This window comes from Cervus elaphus, chromosome 4 (genome assembly GCF_910594005.1).
Source record: "Cervus elaphus chromosome 4, mCerEla1.1, whole genome shotgun sequence".
In the NCBI taxonomy this organism is placed as follows: domain Eukaryota; kingdom Metazoa; phylum Chordata; class Mammalia; order Artiodactyla; family Cervidae; genus Cervus; species Cervus elaphus.
The window spans coordinates 47,525,313-47,543,714 of NC_057818.1; the positions used below are offsets into that span (position 1 = coordinate 47,525,313).

General features: G+C 44.1%; 1 protein-coding gene across 4 annotated transcripts; it reads left to right on the top strand.

Moving 5' to 3' along the window:
- Positions 1 to 4,721: 4,721 nt before the first annotated feature.
- LOC122687738 (zinc finger protein 235-like) lies at positions 4,722 to 17,039 on the top strand. Of its 4 annotated transcripts, none has more exons than XM_043893370.1 (6): positions 4,722 to 4,880; positions 8,049 to 8,287; positions 8,555 to 8,613; positions 12,249 to 12,375; positions 13,556 to 13,651; positions 15,308 to 17,039. In XM_043893370.1, exons 2-6 carry the CDS (start codon positions 8,239 to 8,241, stop codon positions 16,276 to 16,278), a joined length of 1,302 nt encoding a protein of 433 aa, XP_043749305.1. In that variant the 5' UTR covers positions 4,722 to 4,880; positions 8,049 to 8,238; the 3' UTR covers positions 16,279 to 17,039. The 4 variants fall into 4 exon arrangements, with proteins under 4 accessions (XP_043749305.1, XP_043749313.1, XP_043749308.1 ...); XM_043893378.1 differs by having other exon boundaries at positions 13,559 to 13,651; XM_043893373.1 differs by having other exon boundaries at positions 8,156 to 8,287.
- Positions 17,040 to 18,402: the final 1,363 nt, after the last annotated feature.

Genomic DNA, 18,402 nt, shown 5'->3' on the forward strand with positions numbered 1-18,402 from the left:
ATGAAATTAAATGAAGCTTGCTCTTTGGAAGAAAAGCTATGATAAACCTGTGTTTTGTGTTAGTTTCTCAGTAGTGTCTGGCTCTGCGACCCCAAGAACTGTAGCCTGCCACGCTCCACTGTCCAAGGAATTCCCCAGGCAAGAATACTAGTGTGGGTTGCCATTTTCGGCTCCAATGATAAACCTAGATAGCGCATTAAAAAGGTGAGACATCACTTTGCCGACAAAGGTCTGTATAGTGAAAGCTATGGTTTTTCCAGTAGTCATGTACAGATGTGAGAGTTGGACAAAAAGAAGGCTGGGCACCGAAGAATTGATGCTTTCCAAGTATGGTTCTGGAGAAGACTCTTGGGAGTCCCTTGGACAGCAAGGAGATCAAACCAGTTAATCCTAAAGGAAATCAACTCTGAATAATCATTGGAAGGACTGATGCTGAAGCACCAGTACTTTGGCCACCTAATGAGAAGACCCAACTCATTGGAAAAGACCCTGATGCTGGGAAAGATTGAGGGCAGGAGAAGGAGGCAGCAGAGGATGAGATGGTTGGATGGCATCATCAACACAATGGACATGAGTCTGAGCAAACTCTGGGAGATAGTGAAGGACAGGGAGGCCTGGCATGCTGTAGTCCATGGGGTCGCAAAGAGTCAGACATGACTTAGAGACTGAACAACAATATAAATATCCAGTTTTCATCAGTTCAGTTCAGTTCAGTCGCTCAGTCGTGTCCGACTCTTTGTGACCCCATGAATCACAGCATGCCAAGCCTCCCTGTCCATCACCAACTCCTGGAGTTTACTCAAACTCATGCCCATCGAGTCGGTGATGCCATCCAGCCATCTCATCCTCTGTCGTCCCCTTCTCCTCCTGCCCCCAATCCCTCCCAGCATCAGGGTCTTTCCCAATAAGTCAACTCTTCGCATGAGGTGGCCGAAGTACTGGAGTTTCAGCTTCAGCATCAGTCCTTCCAGTGAACACCCAGGACTGATCTCCTTCAGGATGGAATGGTTGGATATCCTTGCAGTCCAAGGGACTCTCAAGAGTCTTCTCCAGCACCACAGTTCAAAAGCATCAATTTTTCAGTGCTCAGCTTTCTTCACAGTACAACTCTAATATCCATACATGACCACTGGAAAAACCATAGCCTTGACCAGACGGACCTTTGTTGGCAAAGTAATGTCTCTGCTTTTTAATATGCTATCTAGGTTGGTCATAACTTTCCTTCCAAGAAGTAGCGTCTTTTAATTTCATGACTGCAGTCACCATCTGCAGTGATTTTGGAGCCCAGAAAAATAAAGTCTGACACTGTTTCCATTGTCTCCCCATCTATTTCCCATGAGGTGATGGGACCAGATGCCATGATCTTAGTTTTCTGAATGTTAAGCTTTAAGCCAACTTTTTCACTCTCCTCTTTCACTTTCATCAACAGGCTTTTTAGTTCCTCTTCACTCTCTGCCATAAGGGTGGTGTCATCTGCATATCTGAGGTTATTGATATTTCTCCCGGCAATCTTGATTCCAGCTTCTGCTTCTTCCAGCCCAGCGTGTCTCATGATATACTCTGCATATAAGTTAAATAAGCAGGGTGACAATATACAGTCTTGACGTACTCCTTTTCCTATTTGGAACCAGTCTGTTGTTCCATGTCCAGTTCTAACTGTTGCTTCCTGACCTGCATACAGGTTTCTCAAGAGGCAGGTCAGGTGGTCTGGGATTCCCATCTCTTTCAGAATTTTCCAGTTTATTGTGATCCACACAGTCGAAGGCTTTGGCGTAGTAGATAAAGCAAAAATAGATGTTTTTCTGGAACTCTCTTGCCTTTTTGATGATCCAGAGGATATTGGCAATTTGATCTCTGGTTCCTCTGCCTTTTCTAAAACCAGCTTCAACATCTGGAAGTTCACGGTTCATGTATTACTTGGAGAATTTTGAGCATTACTTTACTAGCGTGAGAAATGAGTGCAACTGTGCGGTAGTTTGAGCATTCTTTGGCATTGCCTTTCTTTGGGATTGGAATGAAAACTGACCTTTTCCAGTCCTGTGGCCACTGCTGAGTTTTCCAAATTTGCTGGCATATTGAGTGCAGCGCTTTCACAGCATCATCTTTCAGGATTTTAAATTGCTCAACTGGAATTCCATCACCTCCACTAGCTTTGTTCGTAGTGATGCTTTCTAAGGCCCACTTGACTTCACATTCCAGGATGTCTGGCTCTAAGTGAGTGATCACACCATTGTGATTATCTGGGTCGTGAAGATCTTTTTTGTATAGTTCTTCTGTGTATTCTTGCCACCTCTTCTTAATATCTTCTGCTTCTGTTAGGTCAATACAATTTCTGTCCTTTATTGAACCCATCTTTGCCTGAAATTTTCCCTTGATATCTCTAATTTTCTTGAAGAGATCTCTAGTCTTTCCCATTCTGTTGTTTTCCTCCATTTCTTTGCACTGATCTCTGAGGAAGGCTTTCTTATCTCTCCTGGCTATTCTTTGGAACTCTGCATTCAAATGGGAATATCTTTCCTTTTCTCCTTTGCTTTTCGCTTCTCTTCTTTTCACAGCTATTTGTTAGGCCTCCTCAGACAACTATTTTGCCTTTTTGCATTTCTTTTCCATGGGGATAGTCTTAATCCCTGTCTCCTGTACAATGTCACGAACCTCCGTCCATAGTTCATCAGGCTCTCTGTCTATCAGATCTAGTCCCTTAAATCTATTTCTCACTTCCACTGCATAGTCATAAGGGATTTGATTTTGGTTATACCTGAATGATCTAGTGGTTTTCCCTACTTTCTTCAGTTTAAGTCTGAATTTGGCAGTAAGGAGTTCATGATCTGAGCCACAGTCAGCTCCTGGTCTTGTTTTTGCTAACTGTATAGAGCTTCTCCATCTTTGGCTGCAAAGAATATAGTCAATCTGATTTCGGTGTTTACCATCTGGTGATGTCCACGTGTAGAGTCTTCTCTTGTGTTGTTGGAAGAGGGTGTTTGCTATGACCAGTGCGTTCTCTTGGCAAAACTCTATTAGCCTTTGCCCTGCTTCATTCCGTACTCCAAGGCCAAATTTGCCTGTTACTCCAGTCTTCATAGCAGAGTGAAATTAAAACTGCTTTCTCTGCTTTGATCTGTTTGCAGTTCATGGCAAATTGTATTTTCCAAAAATTGCCATAACTATATTTTTGTTTCCACATGGTCTTCCAGAACCTTATCATTTTCCCATCAGGAAGTGGAGTGCATGTTCTTTCCCCTTGAATCTGGATGGACTTTTAAAACTGTTTAAGTACAGGGGAAATGATGCTCTGTGATTCTGAGACTAGCCATAAGAGATGAATCATCTTCTATCTGGATCTTTCTCAGGACCTTGAGCTGCAGTGTAAGATGTCTGAGTCTACCATGCTGTTAACAAGCTCAAACTAGCCCACACAGAAAAATCACATGGACAAATCTTTGAGATTACACGAAATAAGAGATGTCCAGCTAGCTTCCAGTTGTTCCTGGAACTTCACACACTGTTCCAGGTTTAGCTATCAAGAAAAGTCTGAGCCAGAACTGTCCAGCTAGGCTGTTTCTGAATTCCTGACCCAGAAAAACCATGAAAGATAATAAATGATTGCTGTTGTTTGAAACCACTAAAGTTGAAAGAACAGATATACAAACAGACAATGCCAGATTGTATATGATGATAGAACCCTGACCCACAAACTCTGCAGAAACCAGAAAACCAAACTACAAACTTGGTAGCAATCAGCGCAGAACTCTCAGGACTTGGTCAATAACTGCTAGCTTCCCTATCTTTCGCCTCTGCTTCCAACTCAGAACCAACCAGAGAAAACCAAATCACCACCTCCAAACCAACCACAAAAGTTGCACTTTTTGTAGTTGGTTCACCTCTAGCTTCTCTTGGACAGTGACCTCCGATCAAAATACACCTGAAGCCTTCCCTTTTTTTTCAGTATAAAGCTTTGCCGGTTCCCTGCTTTTGAGTCAATGACAACCATAAGCAGTGGTGGCTGCAATACTAATAATTTGAAGCAACCTAACAAAAATGAGATAATACATTAATTACATAGATGGCATGTAGAATTTACAAAATATGTGGAAGAACACAATGTTCAGTATATATGATTTTAAAAGCAGGTTAAGAAGACAAGTAGTGAAGGACAGGGAAGCCTGGCATGCTGCAGTTCATGCGATCTCAGCGAGTCAGCCGGGACTTAGCGACTGAACAACAAAGAGGACAAATATTTATATGAAAGGATATAAGGTTAGGAGCCTCCCAGGTGGTCCTCGTGGTAAAGAACCCGCCTGCCAACGCAGGAGAGGCAAGAGAGGTGGGTTCGATTTCTGGATCGGCAAGATCCCCTGGAGGAGGGCATGGCAACCCACTCCAGTATTCTTGCCTGGAGAATTCCGTGGACAGAGGAGCCTGGCAAGCTACAGTTCATAGCGTCGCAAAGAGTCCCGCACGACTGAAGTGACACAGCACTGCACGCATATAAGCTTAAACATAGCTATGCCTGAATCGAGAAATTACAGGTGTTTTGTTATTTCCGATTGTAGACAGTAGGACGAGGCGCTTGTCTGGTTTTGTGTTTGTACGCCCAGCCCTCGCAAGCTAGCTGTTTCCACGTGAGACCCGGAGCTCACCTGCGCCGGCCTCGCCACGCCCCGATCGCGCCTTGGGGCGGGGCTTGGAGAGCTTCCCGGCCTGCGCAGGGGCTTCTGGGAGATGTGGTCCAGCCGCCAGGCCTCCGCGCCCGCTTGCGCCCAGACCCCATCGGCTGGGCCTTCTGGGTCGGCGGTGCGGGTGTATCGGGCTCATTGCGTGGAACGAAGGCTGGTGAAGGCCCCGTGGCGGCCTCCATGCCCAAGACCTCCAGGCGTAGAGAGGTGAGTCCCCCAGTTTTACTGGCTGAAGGCAGCGAGAATAGCCGAAGGTCCCCGGATCGTGCGAAAGGGGAAGGCGAAAACCGAAGGTCCGGTAGTCGCGGGGTCGGAGGGGCGACGCAGGGAGCATCTTGATTTTGTTGAAATAGGGGTGAATGGCTGCGACGATGGTCCCGAGGTTGGTGGCCTGCAGGCATCCATGGGTTGACGGGCTGGAGGGCAGGGTTCCTCGCATTTGGGGGACAGCCTATGCCGGGCATTTTGGTTGGAGAGGCAGCTGGGGCTTTGCAACCCCAGGTTGGTGGGGAAGGGACAGTGAGGCAGGGTCCAGGGCTTTGGGAGTGTTGACTGGAAAAAAAACGGACAACCTAAAAGTTTATGTTTTATCTGGTGGCCTTTCTCAGATGGCTGTGAGGGACTGCTCTGAAGAGGTAAGGAGGAGCCAGGATTACAGGGGTTTTGCGAGAAAACCCAGTAGTTAGAACAAGAAACGATTACTGTTAATTAGAAAAAAAACGGACAGCTAAAGTTAATGAACTAAGCGATTTTCTTTGTATGACGAAGTGCAGGAGTCTGGGATCCCTGAAGTCATTCCTTTGATATGCACCTTAACTATCTAGGATAAATGTGCCTGTCTCCGGCTTGATTCCAGTCAGGGTGCACAGTTGGGGCTGGCTGCAGTGGCTGCTGACTAGCTGGCCACAACATCCTTTGTTTACTGATACGGCAGGCGGCATTCTTAGTGCAGAGAGGCCGCTTATGGGGCTGTAAGTTCTTAGATGTTTATGAGGGCAGCTAGATGTTTGGAGCCCTGGAGAGGAGTTAGGAAGTGCCCCTTGGTTTGAGATGTGGTAGGGGTCAATAAAGTGTTAGTCGCTTGCCGTGTTCTACTTGTGCCACCCCGTGGACTGTAGTCCACTAGGTTCCTCTGTCCATGGAATTCTCCAGGCAAGAATACTGGAGTGGGTAGCCATTCCCTTTTCCAGAGGATCTTTCCGACCCAGGGACTGAACCTGGGTCTCCTGCATTCCTGGTAGATTTTGTACTGTCTAAGCCAACAGGGAAGTCGTGAGGTTTGATGTTTATGGTGACAATATGTTCTGGTGTCTCTTATTTTGGAGATAACTTGGACTTTGAGGAGGGGGAGCCAAAATCTTGTATTCCCACTTTTGTTGTAGGTGCTCCTGTGAAACCACCTTCATTTCTTACTAGGCTTTTATTTTTTTAACACTTCTTTTTAAAAAAATTTATTTTAATTTGGCTGTGCTAGGTCTTAGTTGCTACACACATGATCTTAGATCTTCCTTGTGTCATGCGAGATCTTTAGTTGCATCATCAGAGCTCTTAGTTGTGGCATATGGGATCTAGTTCCCTGACTAGGGATCAAACCTGAGCCCCCTGCATTGAGAGCACAGAATCTTAGCCACTGGACAACCAGGGAAGTCCCTCAGTGAGCCTTTTCTATAAGTGAGTCTAGGGATCAGAGGGATGGGCAGATTGTCTTGGACACCAGGATGGGCTCTTCTCCAGCCAGGCCCTCTATGGATTGCCAAAGGCTTGTTGCCACTTTGCATCTGAGAAACTCCTGAGCTCAAAGTGGTTAGCAGCTTCTCTAAGCTCCCAGATGCTTTGGACTTAAATGACCTTCCCCTGGGTACTTGCCTCTGGGGTAGCGAAGCCAGGAAGGTCACACCTATGGTCACTTCCATGTGTATGCATGCTTAGTCGATCAGTCCTTTCTGACTCTTTGCGACCCTATGGACTGTAGCCCACCAGGCTCCTCAGTCCATGGGATTCTTCAGGCAAGAATACTGGAAATGCTCTGGTCATGCTCTCCTCCAGGAGATTGTCTCAACCCAAGGATCAAACCCACGTCTCCTGTGTCTCCTGCATTGCAGGCAGATTCTTTACCCTCTGAGTCACTGGGGAAGCCCTCAATCACCTCCCAGTTTTCTGCAAAAGAGAATTCTCCACACTCTTGACCAGTGAGGGCCAAAGGGGACTTGTATATCCTTTCTTGTCTCAGTAGAAGTTACAGTTCCAGGTGTAAAAGGTGGAGGTATCCCAGTTGTGAGTTTGGTATCACACATGACATGTGAGTCACAGGCCTGGCTGTATCTCTGCAAAGCCCTTCTGAGTACAGACACATGATAAACTACATATATTTAAAGTGTTCAATTTTATATATTTTGACATTTTAATACACTCGTGAAACCATCATCTCAGTCAAGATGACCAATATATCTTATCACCTCCTAAAGTTTCCTTGTTCACTTTCATAACCCTGCTTCCTGACCCTACCTGCCCCCTCCATTTGATGGACACAATCAAATTGCTCTCCTCCAGAAGACTGTACCTACTTACATTCTAACAGCATAAAAGACTGATCATTTTCCCACAGCCTCTCTAATGATAAGGTTTTCAGATTTTTAAACATTTACTGATCTGGTAGCAAAAAAAAAAAGAGAAATTCGAGAATTTCACAAGTTCACCTTTTGAGAATTATAGATCTGTATCCCAAAGGGCTTCTCTGGCTGGGAAGATTCTCTGAGAAGGAGAGGGCAACCCACTCCAGTATTTTTATCTGGGAATTCCCATAGACAAAGGAGCCTGGCGGACTGCAGTCCATGGGATTTTGACAAGTCAGACACAACTGAGCAACTAACATCCCAAAGTGGGGCTTCCCAGGTGGTGCAGCGGTAAAGAATCCACCTGCCAATGCAGAAGATGCAGGAGACACTGGTTTGATCCTTGGGTCAGAAAGATCCCCTGAGGGAGAAAATGGCAACCCACTCCAGTATTATTGCCTGGAGAATTCCATGGCCAGAAGAGTCTGGTGGGCTACAGTTCATAGTGTCACAAAGAGTCGGACATGACTGAGTGACAGCATGCACGCATGCATCCCACAGTGGGAAGTTTTCAGGAAACTTCACAGAGGTGGCGGCATTTGCTGCCCTGTGACTGGATCAACCTGTGAAGCTACAGTCCTGAGAAAGTCAGAGCTGTGTACCCCTGGGAAGTAGGGGCATGCCTTGTACACAGTAGGTGCTTAGTAAATGTTTATCACCTTAACTATGCTTTAGTTCATTAACAGCGCCCTCACTTAAATAGAGAAGTCCAGGCCCTAGCCTGAAGTCTGGGCTGCTGGGACATTTCCTCTCCTGCCTACAGGAACAAAACAGCTACCTGAGCATGAAGGCCGCAGGAGGCCCCCCACATGCAGGAGTTCCGTCTTTCGTGGAGAAAACACCTCCTGAAACTCCCTCTGGATGTTCCAGGTGGAGCTTGGAGAGGCTGAAGAGAGATTACCCCAGCAGAGCCACTGGGCTGCGGGGATTCCCTTCCTAACAGGGCGGGCAGGATGTGGGACCCCGTTGAAGCTGGAGTGACCTCAGAGGCTAAGGAGAAAGGTGAGAGTTAAATCACTGCTGAAGCACATAGTAGGTATTCAGTGAGTGATTGGGGGGCTGGGGAGAAAGTATCAGTGTTGAAAGGCTGTCTGTGAAAGTGCAAAAAGGAAAAATCTTTCTAAGCAAGGATGTGTCAGGTAATGGTAAACGAGAACCAGTGTCACCAACTGAATATAACATACCCCCTTCTCCCTTCTTGGTAACTAAGATACTGGTCTGTTTCAGTGAGCCAAGTTCATTTTTCACTGCTTCTTTCTTTTTACCCAGCACTGTCTTCTGAAGACTCTGTCCTTCTTCAGGAAGAGGAGGAAATGCCCAGATTACAGGTAAATTAGAGTCTGCCTTCTCTCCCTGAAAATATCACCCACACACCTCATTTTGGGCTGTTGGGGAAGGAGAGCAATACAACACATATATTGTGCTGGCTCTGGGCTAGACATATGTTACTGTAGTTTCTCAAAATGTCTGAGCATTGCTGGTAGGAGTGTAAAATAGTATAATATACTTTGGAAAACAGTTTTAGAGTTTCTTATATAATTAAGCACACACTTACCATTGACCCAGAAATCCCATGGTATTTACCCAGAGGAAATGAAAATATATGTCCACTCAAAAATCTGTATGTGACTAGGGGCTTCCCTGGTGGCTCAGTGGTAAAGAATCTGCCTGCCAATGCAGGAGACACAGCTTTGATCCTTTGTCTGGGAAGATCCTATGTGCTGCGGAGCAGCCAAGGCTTTGCGCCACAACTTTTGAGCCTGTGCTCTAGAGCTTGGGAACTGCAACTATTGAGCCTGCTAAAGCCCATGAGCCCTAGAGCCTGTGCTCTGCAACAAGAAAAGCCTCCACAATGAGAGGTCTGCGCACTGCAACTAGACAAGAGCCTACGTGCAGCAACGAAGACCCAGCACAACCAAAAATAAATAAAATTATATTTTTAAAAAACTGTAGGTGACTATTAGCAACTTTGTTTATAATAGCCCCAAACCAGAAATGACCGTCAACTGATAAGCAGATAAACAAAATGTCTTAATCCATATAATTAATAACTATTCCATTGAAAAAAAAAAAGGACAAACTGCTGATACATGTAACAACTTGAATAAATATCAAAAGCATTAGGCTGAGAAAGAGAAGCCAGATATGAAAGATATGCCAGATAAAACATAAGGTAAAAGATAAGCCAGATATGTGCTGTGTGCTTCTAAGACAGGGTAGGTGGGACCTGGGGCCCTTTGCTCCAGTGCTGCAAGGCTTACACCTGGACAGATGTTTCCTTGAGCAACAAAATGCTAAGAAAATATAAGAGACTAAAAATAACTGCAATAACTGTGCATACACAGTTGGGGCAAATTCTGGACAAAAGATACAAAAAGGGCAAAAAACCCCAACTGCCAGCTCTGAAGAGCTCGGAGCAAAACCAGGGTGTTGGGAGTGAAAGCAGGTCTTACACACGCCCCTTGCACACAGCACCAACAAAGGGCTAGACAGAACACCTAAGCCATTTCTCCTGCCCAACCATTGGACACACCCCTACTCTCATCCTGTATAAGGAACCAGCTCGGGGGAGCCAGTGAGCGAGCAAGGGAAGCCTTTACTTGCTTTTATTCTCTGCTGCTGCAGGGAACCCAATAAGGCCTTGCTTGAGCTTCTTATCTAACCTCTTGTCATTTTCTGTTGATTGGGAAAGGCCAAGAATTCTGGTCAGTATCAATTCCATTTATATGAAATTCTAGAACAGGCTAGGTTAATCTACAGTGACAGCAGATCATTGGTTGTTGAGAGCAGGGAGTCAGGGCAGGGAATCAACTAGGAGCAAACGACACAAGGGAACTTTCTGGAGTGATGGAAATGGTCTATGTCATGATTGGTATGTGAGTTACACAGGGGTATTCTTTTGTCAAAACTCATCAACCGGTATACTTAGGGTTCATGTTGGTTCACTGGATATTAACCTAAATGAGAAACAATTTGTGAACAGAAACAACATAAAAAACAGCTCACCTCTCAAAAAAAAAAAAAATCTGTATGGTATACAGGAGATAACTATTTCAGAGAAGAAGGCAGTTCAAAGAAGGATTTCTGGGTTTTCTACCCAGAATCACCTGTTTTTTTGTGCTTCAGCTTTGCGCAAAGGAACATGTAGTCTGGCTTGATACTCTGCTTGCCCCCATGTGCTCCCATCATCCCCACTTTGTGAGTTAATAGCCCTTTGCAAATCCTCTTTTCCTTATTCTTTATTTGGCAGGCTTAACATTTAGGCCAAAAATGGACCAGAGACCAGACTGCTGCGGTGTGACACCCTTCTGTTGTCTGATCCTTGCACCATCCTTGATTTCCCCTCATAGCCATTCTGTGTCTTCTCTTTATGCTCTGAACAAACCCCTCCCTAGGAAAGAACCCCTGCTTCCCCATAATGATAGCCACTATTCTGACTTTTCATACTGTAGATTAGTTTAGTATAATTTTGAACTTTTTAAATAGAAGCTGGATACATACAGTACTCTTCTCTGCCTGTCTTTTCTCAGTATTTGTTGTGAGATTGATCTGTGTCATTTCATGTATATATAGTTTATTTTCGTTTCTTGTAGAGCAGTAATTTCCAAAGCTTTTTGGTATCAGGACCCCTTTACACTTTTGAAAGTGGCTTTTGTTATGTGGGTTATCAATATTACCAGATCAGAAGTTCAAACTAACAAAACTTGAAAGTATTTGTTAATCCATTAAAAAATTAATCCATTATAGTTAATATCACATTTTAAAAAAAAACCCTTATCTTCCAAACAAAAAAAAAATTTTTTAAATGGAAATGTTTTATATTTTTGCTAACATCTTTAATGTCTGCCTTAATAGAAAACAGCTGTAATCTTATATCTGCTTCCTCAGTTTCTTTGTTGCAAGATTGCACATCATGTAGCCTCTGAAAAATTCTTCTCTTTAACTGTAATAGAATGATAGTGGATAAGCCCAATAATGTCTTAGAATTATTACTGAAAATAATATTAACTGTACAGACACCCTTGACAGGAGCTTGGCAACCTTCATGGGTCCCTGAACCACACTTTGGGAACTGCTACTGAATATTAATCCTTCATGCAACTGTACTAAGTGTTTGTATATCTTTCTACTGTCGATGTGTGAATGGGAATTCGGAGTCCAAAATAAATGTTGTTAGTATATAATCATCAGAGGGAGGTTTCCTAGATAACATGTCTCATTAACCAGAGTCCTTATTTTAGATCTTTGACTTGCTCCTTCCCACACGACTGTCCACTCCCTTTTCTTGCCAGCTGGAACTCCCCACTTTCCTCTATTCACATTTTTACCATCCCACAAGGCTAGTACCTGGCTTTCTCCAGGGTACCTGCCCTCATGGCCCCAGTCTACCCTAGATTCTTTCTCCAGACCCTTCCCTGACTAAATCTCAAAATTGAGATTTGTTGTGTGGATAGCACCTCTGGAATTATATAGTCTTTCATGTACTCTGGTTGAAGTTGACTCTTCTTACCAGAGAAGCTTTAAGGGCTGAAGAGTTTTGTTTTTTCTTTTTGTTAAATCTGCCTCTTTTATCTTTTCCATGTTCTATATTAGCAGTCCCCAATCTTTTTGGCACCAGAGACCTGTTTCATGGAAGACAGTTTTTCCATGGACCGGTGTGGGGTGGGGGTGGGGGATGGGGATGACTTTAAGATGGTTCGAGCAACGTTACATTTATTGTACTTTATTTCTGTTTTTATTACATCAGCTGCACCTCAGATAATCAGGCATTAGATCCCAGAGGTTGGGGACCCCTATTCTACATAATACAAACAGATGCATGGTTGTGCGCCTAAGTGAGTCTGACTCAGGACCCTGGAGACTGCCAGGACCACATATAGATGTCAGAATTCATAGGTGCTCGTCAGCTGCATTCCTCTGTGGGAATGGGTATACCTGAGGATAACCACGTTTGTTCTTTTAGGAGCTAGTGACATTCAAGGATGTGGCTGTCGACTTTACCGAGGAGGAGTGGGAGCATCTGGACCCTTCTCAGAGGCACCTGTACCGAGAAGTGATGTTGGAGAACTTTGGGAATCTCATCTCCTTGGGTGAGAATCACATCTTCCAGAACCCACCTGATCTCCTGCTGGTTCAGTTGTATGGAGTAAATCCTGAGGGGGTTTGCATTTAGCGGTCCACATATTCCTAATCCCTTATTGTAGTGGGTATCAGATTTGAGAAAGCATAAAGATACCTGAGATGAAGGCAAGAGATGCCAGTTCCTATCCAAATTAAAGGAGACTAAAGAGATAAGACAGGGCTTCCCTGGTGACTCAGATGGTAAAGAATCTGCCTGCAGTGCAGGAGATCTGGGTTCGATACCTGGGTATCGAATTTGGTCACAGAATCATTACTGCCTGTTCAACCCACTGAGAATTATTACTGTTGTATATTGCAAATAGGGCTTCCCACGTGGCACTAGTGGTAAAGAACCCACCTGCCAATGCAGGAGATGTAAGAGATGCAGGTTCGATCGCTGGGTTGAGAAGATCTCCTGGAGGAGGGCATAATCCCATGGACAGAGGAGCTTGACGGGCTATGGTTCCATAGGATCACAAAGAGTTGGACACAACTAAAGCAACTTAGCACACACACAAATTGCAAATAGATCTCTTCATTGAAGTTCCCTGGAACTCCTAGAACAATTTTTTTTTGTTTTGAGAAGCAGAATATATATTTATCTGTTTATTTGTGTGTTTTTGTGTATATATATTTATATATGTATGTGTGTTTGTGTGTGTGTGTGTGTGTGTGTATATATATATGGGATTTCCAGGTGGCTCAGTGGTAAAGAATCCACCAGCCAGTGCAGGAGCCACAAGAGATTCAGGTTCGATCCCTGGGTCAGGAAGATCCTCGGAGAAGGGCGTGACACCCCGCTCCAGTATTCTCCCTGGGAAAATCCCATGGAAAGAGGAGCCTGGTGGGCTACAGTCCATGAGGTCACAAAGAGTTGGCCATGACTGAGCCACTGAGTTTGCATGCCTCTGTGTGTGTGTGTGTGTGTGTGTGTGTGTGTGTGTATGTATATGTGTATATGTGTGTGTGTGTATATATATATATATAAAATATACATAAATATAAAATGTGGTTTTGATGCCTAACAGTTTTATTCACCTTTCCCAATGTTTTATTCACCTTTTATGAATACCAGAAGATAAGATTTGACTTGTGGGAGGGTCCTTGTCCATACCACATTGCCCTAATCAACGTGTCTTTCCCCTCAAGCAGGGCATCTGCTGTCTGAACCAGAAATGATTTTCCATTTTGAACAAGAAGATGATGTGTGGATGGAAGAAACAATATCAAGAAGCTCCTATTCAGGTGAGTACCAGTCAGCCAGGAGAAAATGCCTTTAATAATTCTATGAATCCATGAAGGGGTGAGTAGCAATTTTAAAAATATGTATTATTTGACTTTTTATGCCAATAATTTAATTGAAAATATTAAATATTTACTTGATTGGAGGTAAAACAAATATATATGTGTATACATATATACATATATATGTATATATATATATATTTTTTTTAAGCATTAAATGCCTAAACTCCTGAAATGCCTTTGGAACCAACCTTACCATCTTACTGGTTCCTCATTATAACTTTTGACAGAGACTTCCCTGGTGGTCTAGTGGCTAAGACTTTGTGCTGTCAATGCAGGGGGGCCCCGGTTTAGTCCCTGGTTGGGGAATTAGATCCCACATGCCACAACTATGAGTTCACATGCCATAACTAAGACCTGATGCAAATAAATAAATATATTAACAAAATACTTTTGACAGATGTTCACTCCATATTTGTATGAAAGTTCTATTTTTAACTTTTTGATAACTATGCTTTGACAGCATTAACCCCTTTGTAGCTCATGGAATTTGACTTGGTGTTTCTAGTAACATTTAGTTTCCTTAACCAAGGAAAAACTCTGACAAACCTAGACAGTGTATTAAAAAGCAAAGATATCACTTTGCTGACAAAGGTCCCTATAGTCAAAGCTATGGTTTTTCCTGTAGTCAGGTATGGATGTGAGAGTTGGACCATTAAGAAGGCTGAGTGCTGAAGAATTGATGCTTTCTAATTGTGCTGGAGAAGACTCTTGAAAGTCCCTTGGACAGCAAGGAGATCAATCAGTTCTAAAAGAAATCAACCCTGAATATTCATGGGAAGGATGTCGGTGAAGCTGAAGCTCCAATACTTTGGCCACCTGATGCGAAGAGCTGACTCATTAGAAAAGACCCTGAGGCTGGGAAAGATTGAGGGCAAGAGGAGAAGGGGGTGATAGAGGATGAAATGGTTGGATAGCTCAGTGTACAAGAGTTTGAGCAAACTGTGGGAGATGATGAAGGACAGGGAAGCCTGGCATACTGCCAGTCATGGAGTCACAAAGAGCTGGACCCAACTTAGTGACTGAACAGCAACTCCTAAGGAAAAGGTTCCCAATGATCTTCCCCTTACCCTTGAAGCAGAAATGGAAGATGTAAAGTAAGAAAGACAGAGACCAGCAGCAGCACTTATTTATTCAGTGAAGTTTCTTTGCCTGACCACTACTGCCTGAGAGTGTTCAGGAGCACCGTGCAGCCTTAGACAAAACCACTGCTCACTTTCTTTTTTTTTTCTTAATATATATGTATTTTATTTGTTACCTATTTATTGGCTGTGTGGGATCTTTGTTGCTATACACGGGCTTTCTCTAGTTGTGGCAGGTGAGGGCTACTCTCTAGTTGTGGTGTACAAGCTTCTCACTGCAATTGCTTCTCTTGTTGCAGAGCCCAGGCTCTAGCCATGCCGGCCAGTAGTTGCAGCTTGCCAGCTCTAGAGTATGAGCTCAGTAGTTGTGGTGCAAGGGCTTAGTTGCTCTGTGGCATGTGGGATCTTCCCAGACCAGGAATCAAACCCATGTTCCCTACACTGCAGGGTGAATTCTTAACCACCAGGGAAGCACCCCCCGCTCACTTTCATCATCTAATTTCCTTTGTCCCAGGAGTCAGGGATGAGAATGATGGGATCCTGTCTTGGCCAGTATCTCCAGGAGAAAAACTCTATAACTGTCCCCAGCATGGCCAAGACTTCAGCCAGCTCAGAAACCTTCTAATTCACCAGCGAACCCATGTTGGAGAGAAGCCTTCTCCATATGCCAAGTGTGGAAAAGCCTTCAGTGAAAGGACAGCACACCTTAACTTTCCTGTGCTGCTCCCAGAAGACGAGCCATACCGATGCATGGAGTATTCCGGAGTTTTCCACTCAGGATCTGCTCTGAGAAGGCACAAGAAGGAGCACATGGGAAAGAAACCTCACACATGTGAGGAATGTGGGAAGGACTTCAGCCGGAGCTCCAACTTGTCCATCCATCGGCGAGTGCACACAGGCGAGAAGCCCTATAGATGCAGTGTGTGCGGGAAGGACTTCAGCCGCAGCTCCAACCTCTCCATCCACCAGCGCATCCACACAGGTGAGAAGCCCTTCAGCTGCCATCAGTGTGGCAAGGACTTCAGCCGCAGGGCAGCCCTGCAGATCCACCAGAGTGTCCACACAGGAAGGAAGCCCCATGCCTGTGAGGTATGTGACAGGCGCTTCACCTCGCGCTCTGCGCTGGCTCGACACCAGCAGGGCCATGCAGGAGACAAGGCCTATCTGTGCGACACATGCGGCCGGGGCTTCAGCCAGAGAGCCAACCTCTACCTGCACCAGCGTGTTCACACGGGAGAGAGGCCGTTCCGGTGCGAGGCCTGTGGGAAGTGCTTCAGCTGGAGCAAGGACCTGGGTATCCACCGGAGGGTCCACACGGGTGAGCGGCCCTACAGATGTGCGGCTTGTGGCAGGGACTTCAGGCATCACTCAGCCCTCAAGAGGCACCAGAGGGTGCACACAGGGGAGAAGCCCTACCCCTGTGCCATATGTGGGAAGGGCTTCAGTCAGAGAGTCCACCTGCAGATGCACCAGAAGGTGCACTGACAGGAGAGGCTTCCAGGATTGGGCTCTGCACATGCAGGTGTCTTCCATGGGCAGGGCCAGAGCCAGGGCATAGGTGCCGAGGTGCACAACATGGATCAGGCTTAATGATGTATGGCATTTTTTAGTATTTATACTGGAAAGAAGGGGCTTCCCAGGTGGCTCAGTGGTAAAGAATCTGCTTGCCGGTGCAGGAGATACAGAAGACTCAGGTTCGTTCCCTGGGTTGGGAAGATCCCCTGGAGTAGGCAATGGCAACCCACTCCAGTATTCTTGCCTGGACAATCCCATGGACAGAGGAGCCTGGCGGGCTATGACTCACTAGAGTCGGACATGACTGAGTGACTGAGCATATATAAAAGAGGACACATCAGCAGCACTTAGATAGACGGAGAAATATTGAAAGAACACTTCCAGCCCTCCCAGAAGATCTCTGTGCTCCTTTCCACTCACTGGCCCACAAAGGGAATCACTATCCTGACTTCTAAAGCTATAGATTGATTTTGCAAGTTCTAGAATGTCATATAATTGAAAGTACACAATATGTAATCTTTCATTTAGGACTTGATTCACTCAGTGTTTGCATCCATGTTGTTGCATGTATTTAGAAGTTCATTTATATTATTACTGAGTAGTATTCCATTATATGAATGAACCAGAGTTTGTCTATTCACCTGTTGATGGACATTTACATTTGGACTATTTCTAGGTTTTCCAGGTTTTGATTGTTATGAATAAAGCTGCTGTGAGCATTTGGGTACATATCATTGTGTGGACATAAACTTTAATTCCTCCTGGGTATATACTTAGGAATAGAATTGATGGGTATTTTAAAACTTTTAAAAGACTGGGCTTAGAAAATTTCAAACAAATACAGAAATAGAACAGTAACAAATACTCATGTCCCCATCATCTAGCTTCAGTAATCAAGTCATGATGAATTTTGTTTCCTCTCTTCCATCCTGAAGTAGTTTAAAAGCAAGCCCTACACCAGGATATTTTGTCATCTTTATATCTTCAAAAAATAAAGACTTATTTAAATTTTTTTTCCAAAGACTCACTCTATGTAAAACTTTTTTTTTTAATTAAGGTAAAATTCAAATAAGAAAAAGTTCACCATTTTAACCATTTCAAAGTATATTATTCAATAATTTTTAATACATTCACAGGGTTGTATAACCATCACCACTATCTGATTCCAAAATATTTTCATCAGGCCAAAAAGAAACCTGGTTACTATTAAGCAGTCATTCTTCATTCATCCCTTCCCCCAGCATCTGGCAACCACTAATCTACTTTCTGTTTCTATAGATTTGCCTCTTCTGGACATTTCCTATAAAAGGAATCGGACAATATGTGCCCTTTTATGTCTTGGTTTCTTTCACTTAGAATAATGTTTTCAAGGTTGATTTATGTTGCAACATATATTACTACTTCATTCCTTTTTATGGCAAAACAATATTTCATTGTATGAATATACAATATTTTAAGATCTATTCTTTTTTTTTGTTTTACTTGACTGCACTGGGTCTTAGTTGTGGCACTCAGGATCTTCAGTCTTCCTTGTCGCATGTGGGATCTTTAGCTGTGGCATGCAATATCTTTAGGAGAAAACCACTTCATGTTGTATAATGTTCAGTTTTTGTTTTTGATAATCATACTATGGTTATTTCTGATGCTAACATTTAGGGAAAGATGCAAACACACAGAAACTCTCTGTACTATTTTTGCAACATCCAGGGAACCTTGTAGTAAAAACTTGAATAATGGACTTCCCTGATGGACCAGTGGTTAAGAATCCACCTGCCAATGCAGGGGACATGGGTTTACTTCCTGGTCTGGGAGGATTCCACAGGCTGTGGGACAACTAAGACTGTGTGCCACAGCTATAGAGCCCTCACACTAGAGTCCGTGCTCCGCAACAAGAGAAGCTACCACAATGAGAAGCCTGCACACAACCAGAAAGTAGCTCCTGCTCGCCACAACTAGAGAAAGCCTGCATGCAGCAACGAAGACCCAACACAGCCAAAAAATGAATAAAGGTTCTATAAAAAAATTTTTTTAATTGGTTACTTATAGAACCAAGGGGTAGAGGTAATAAAGCAAATAGGGCAGACTGTTAGAATG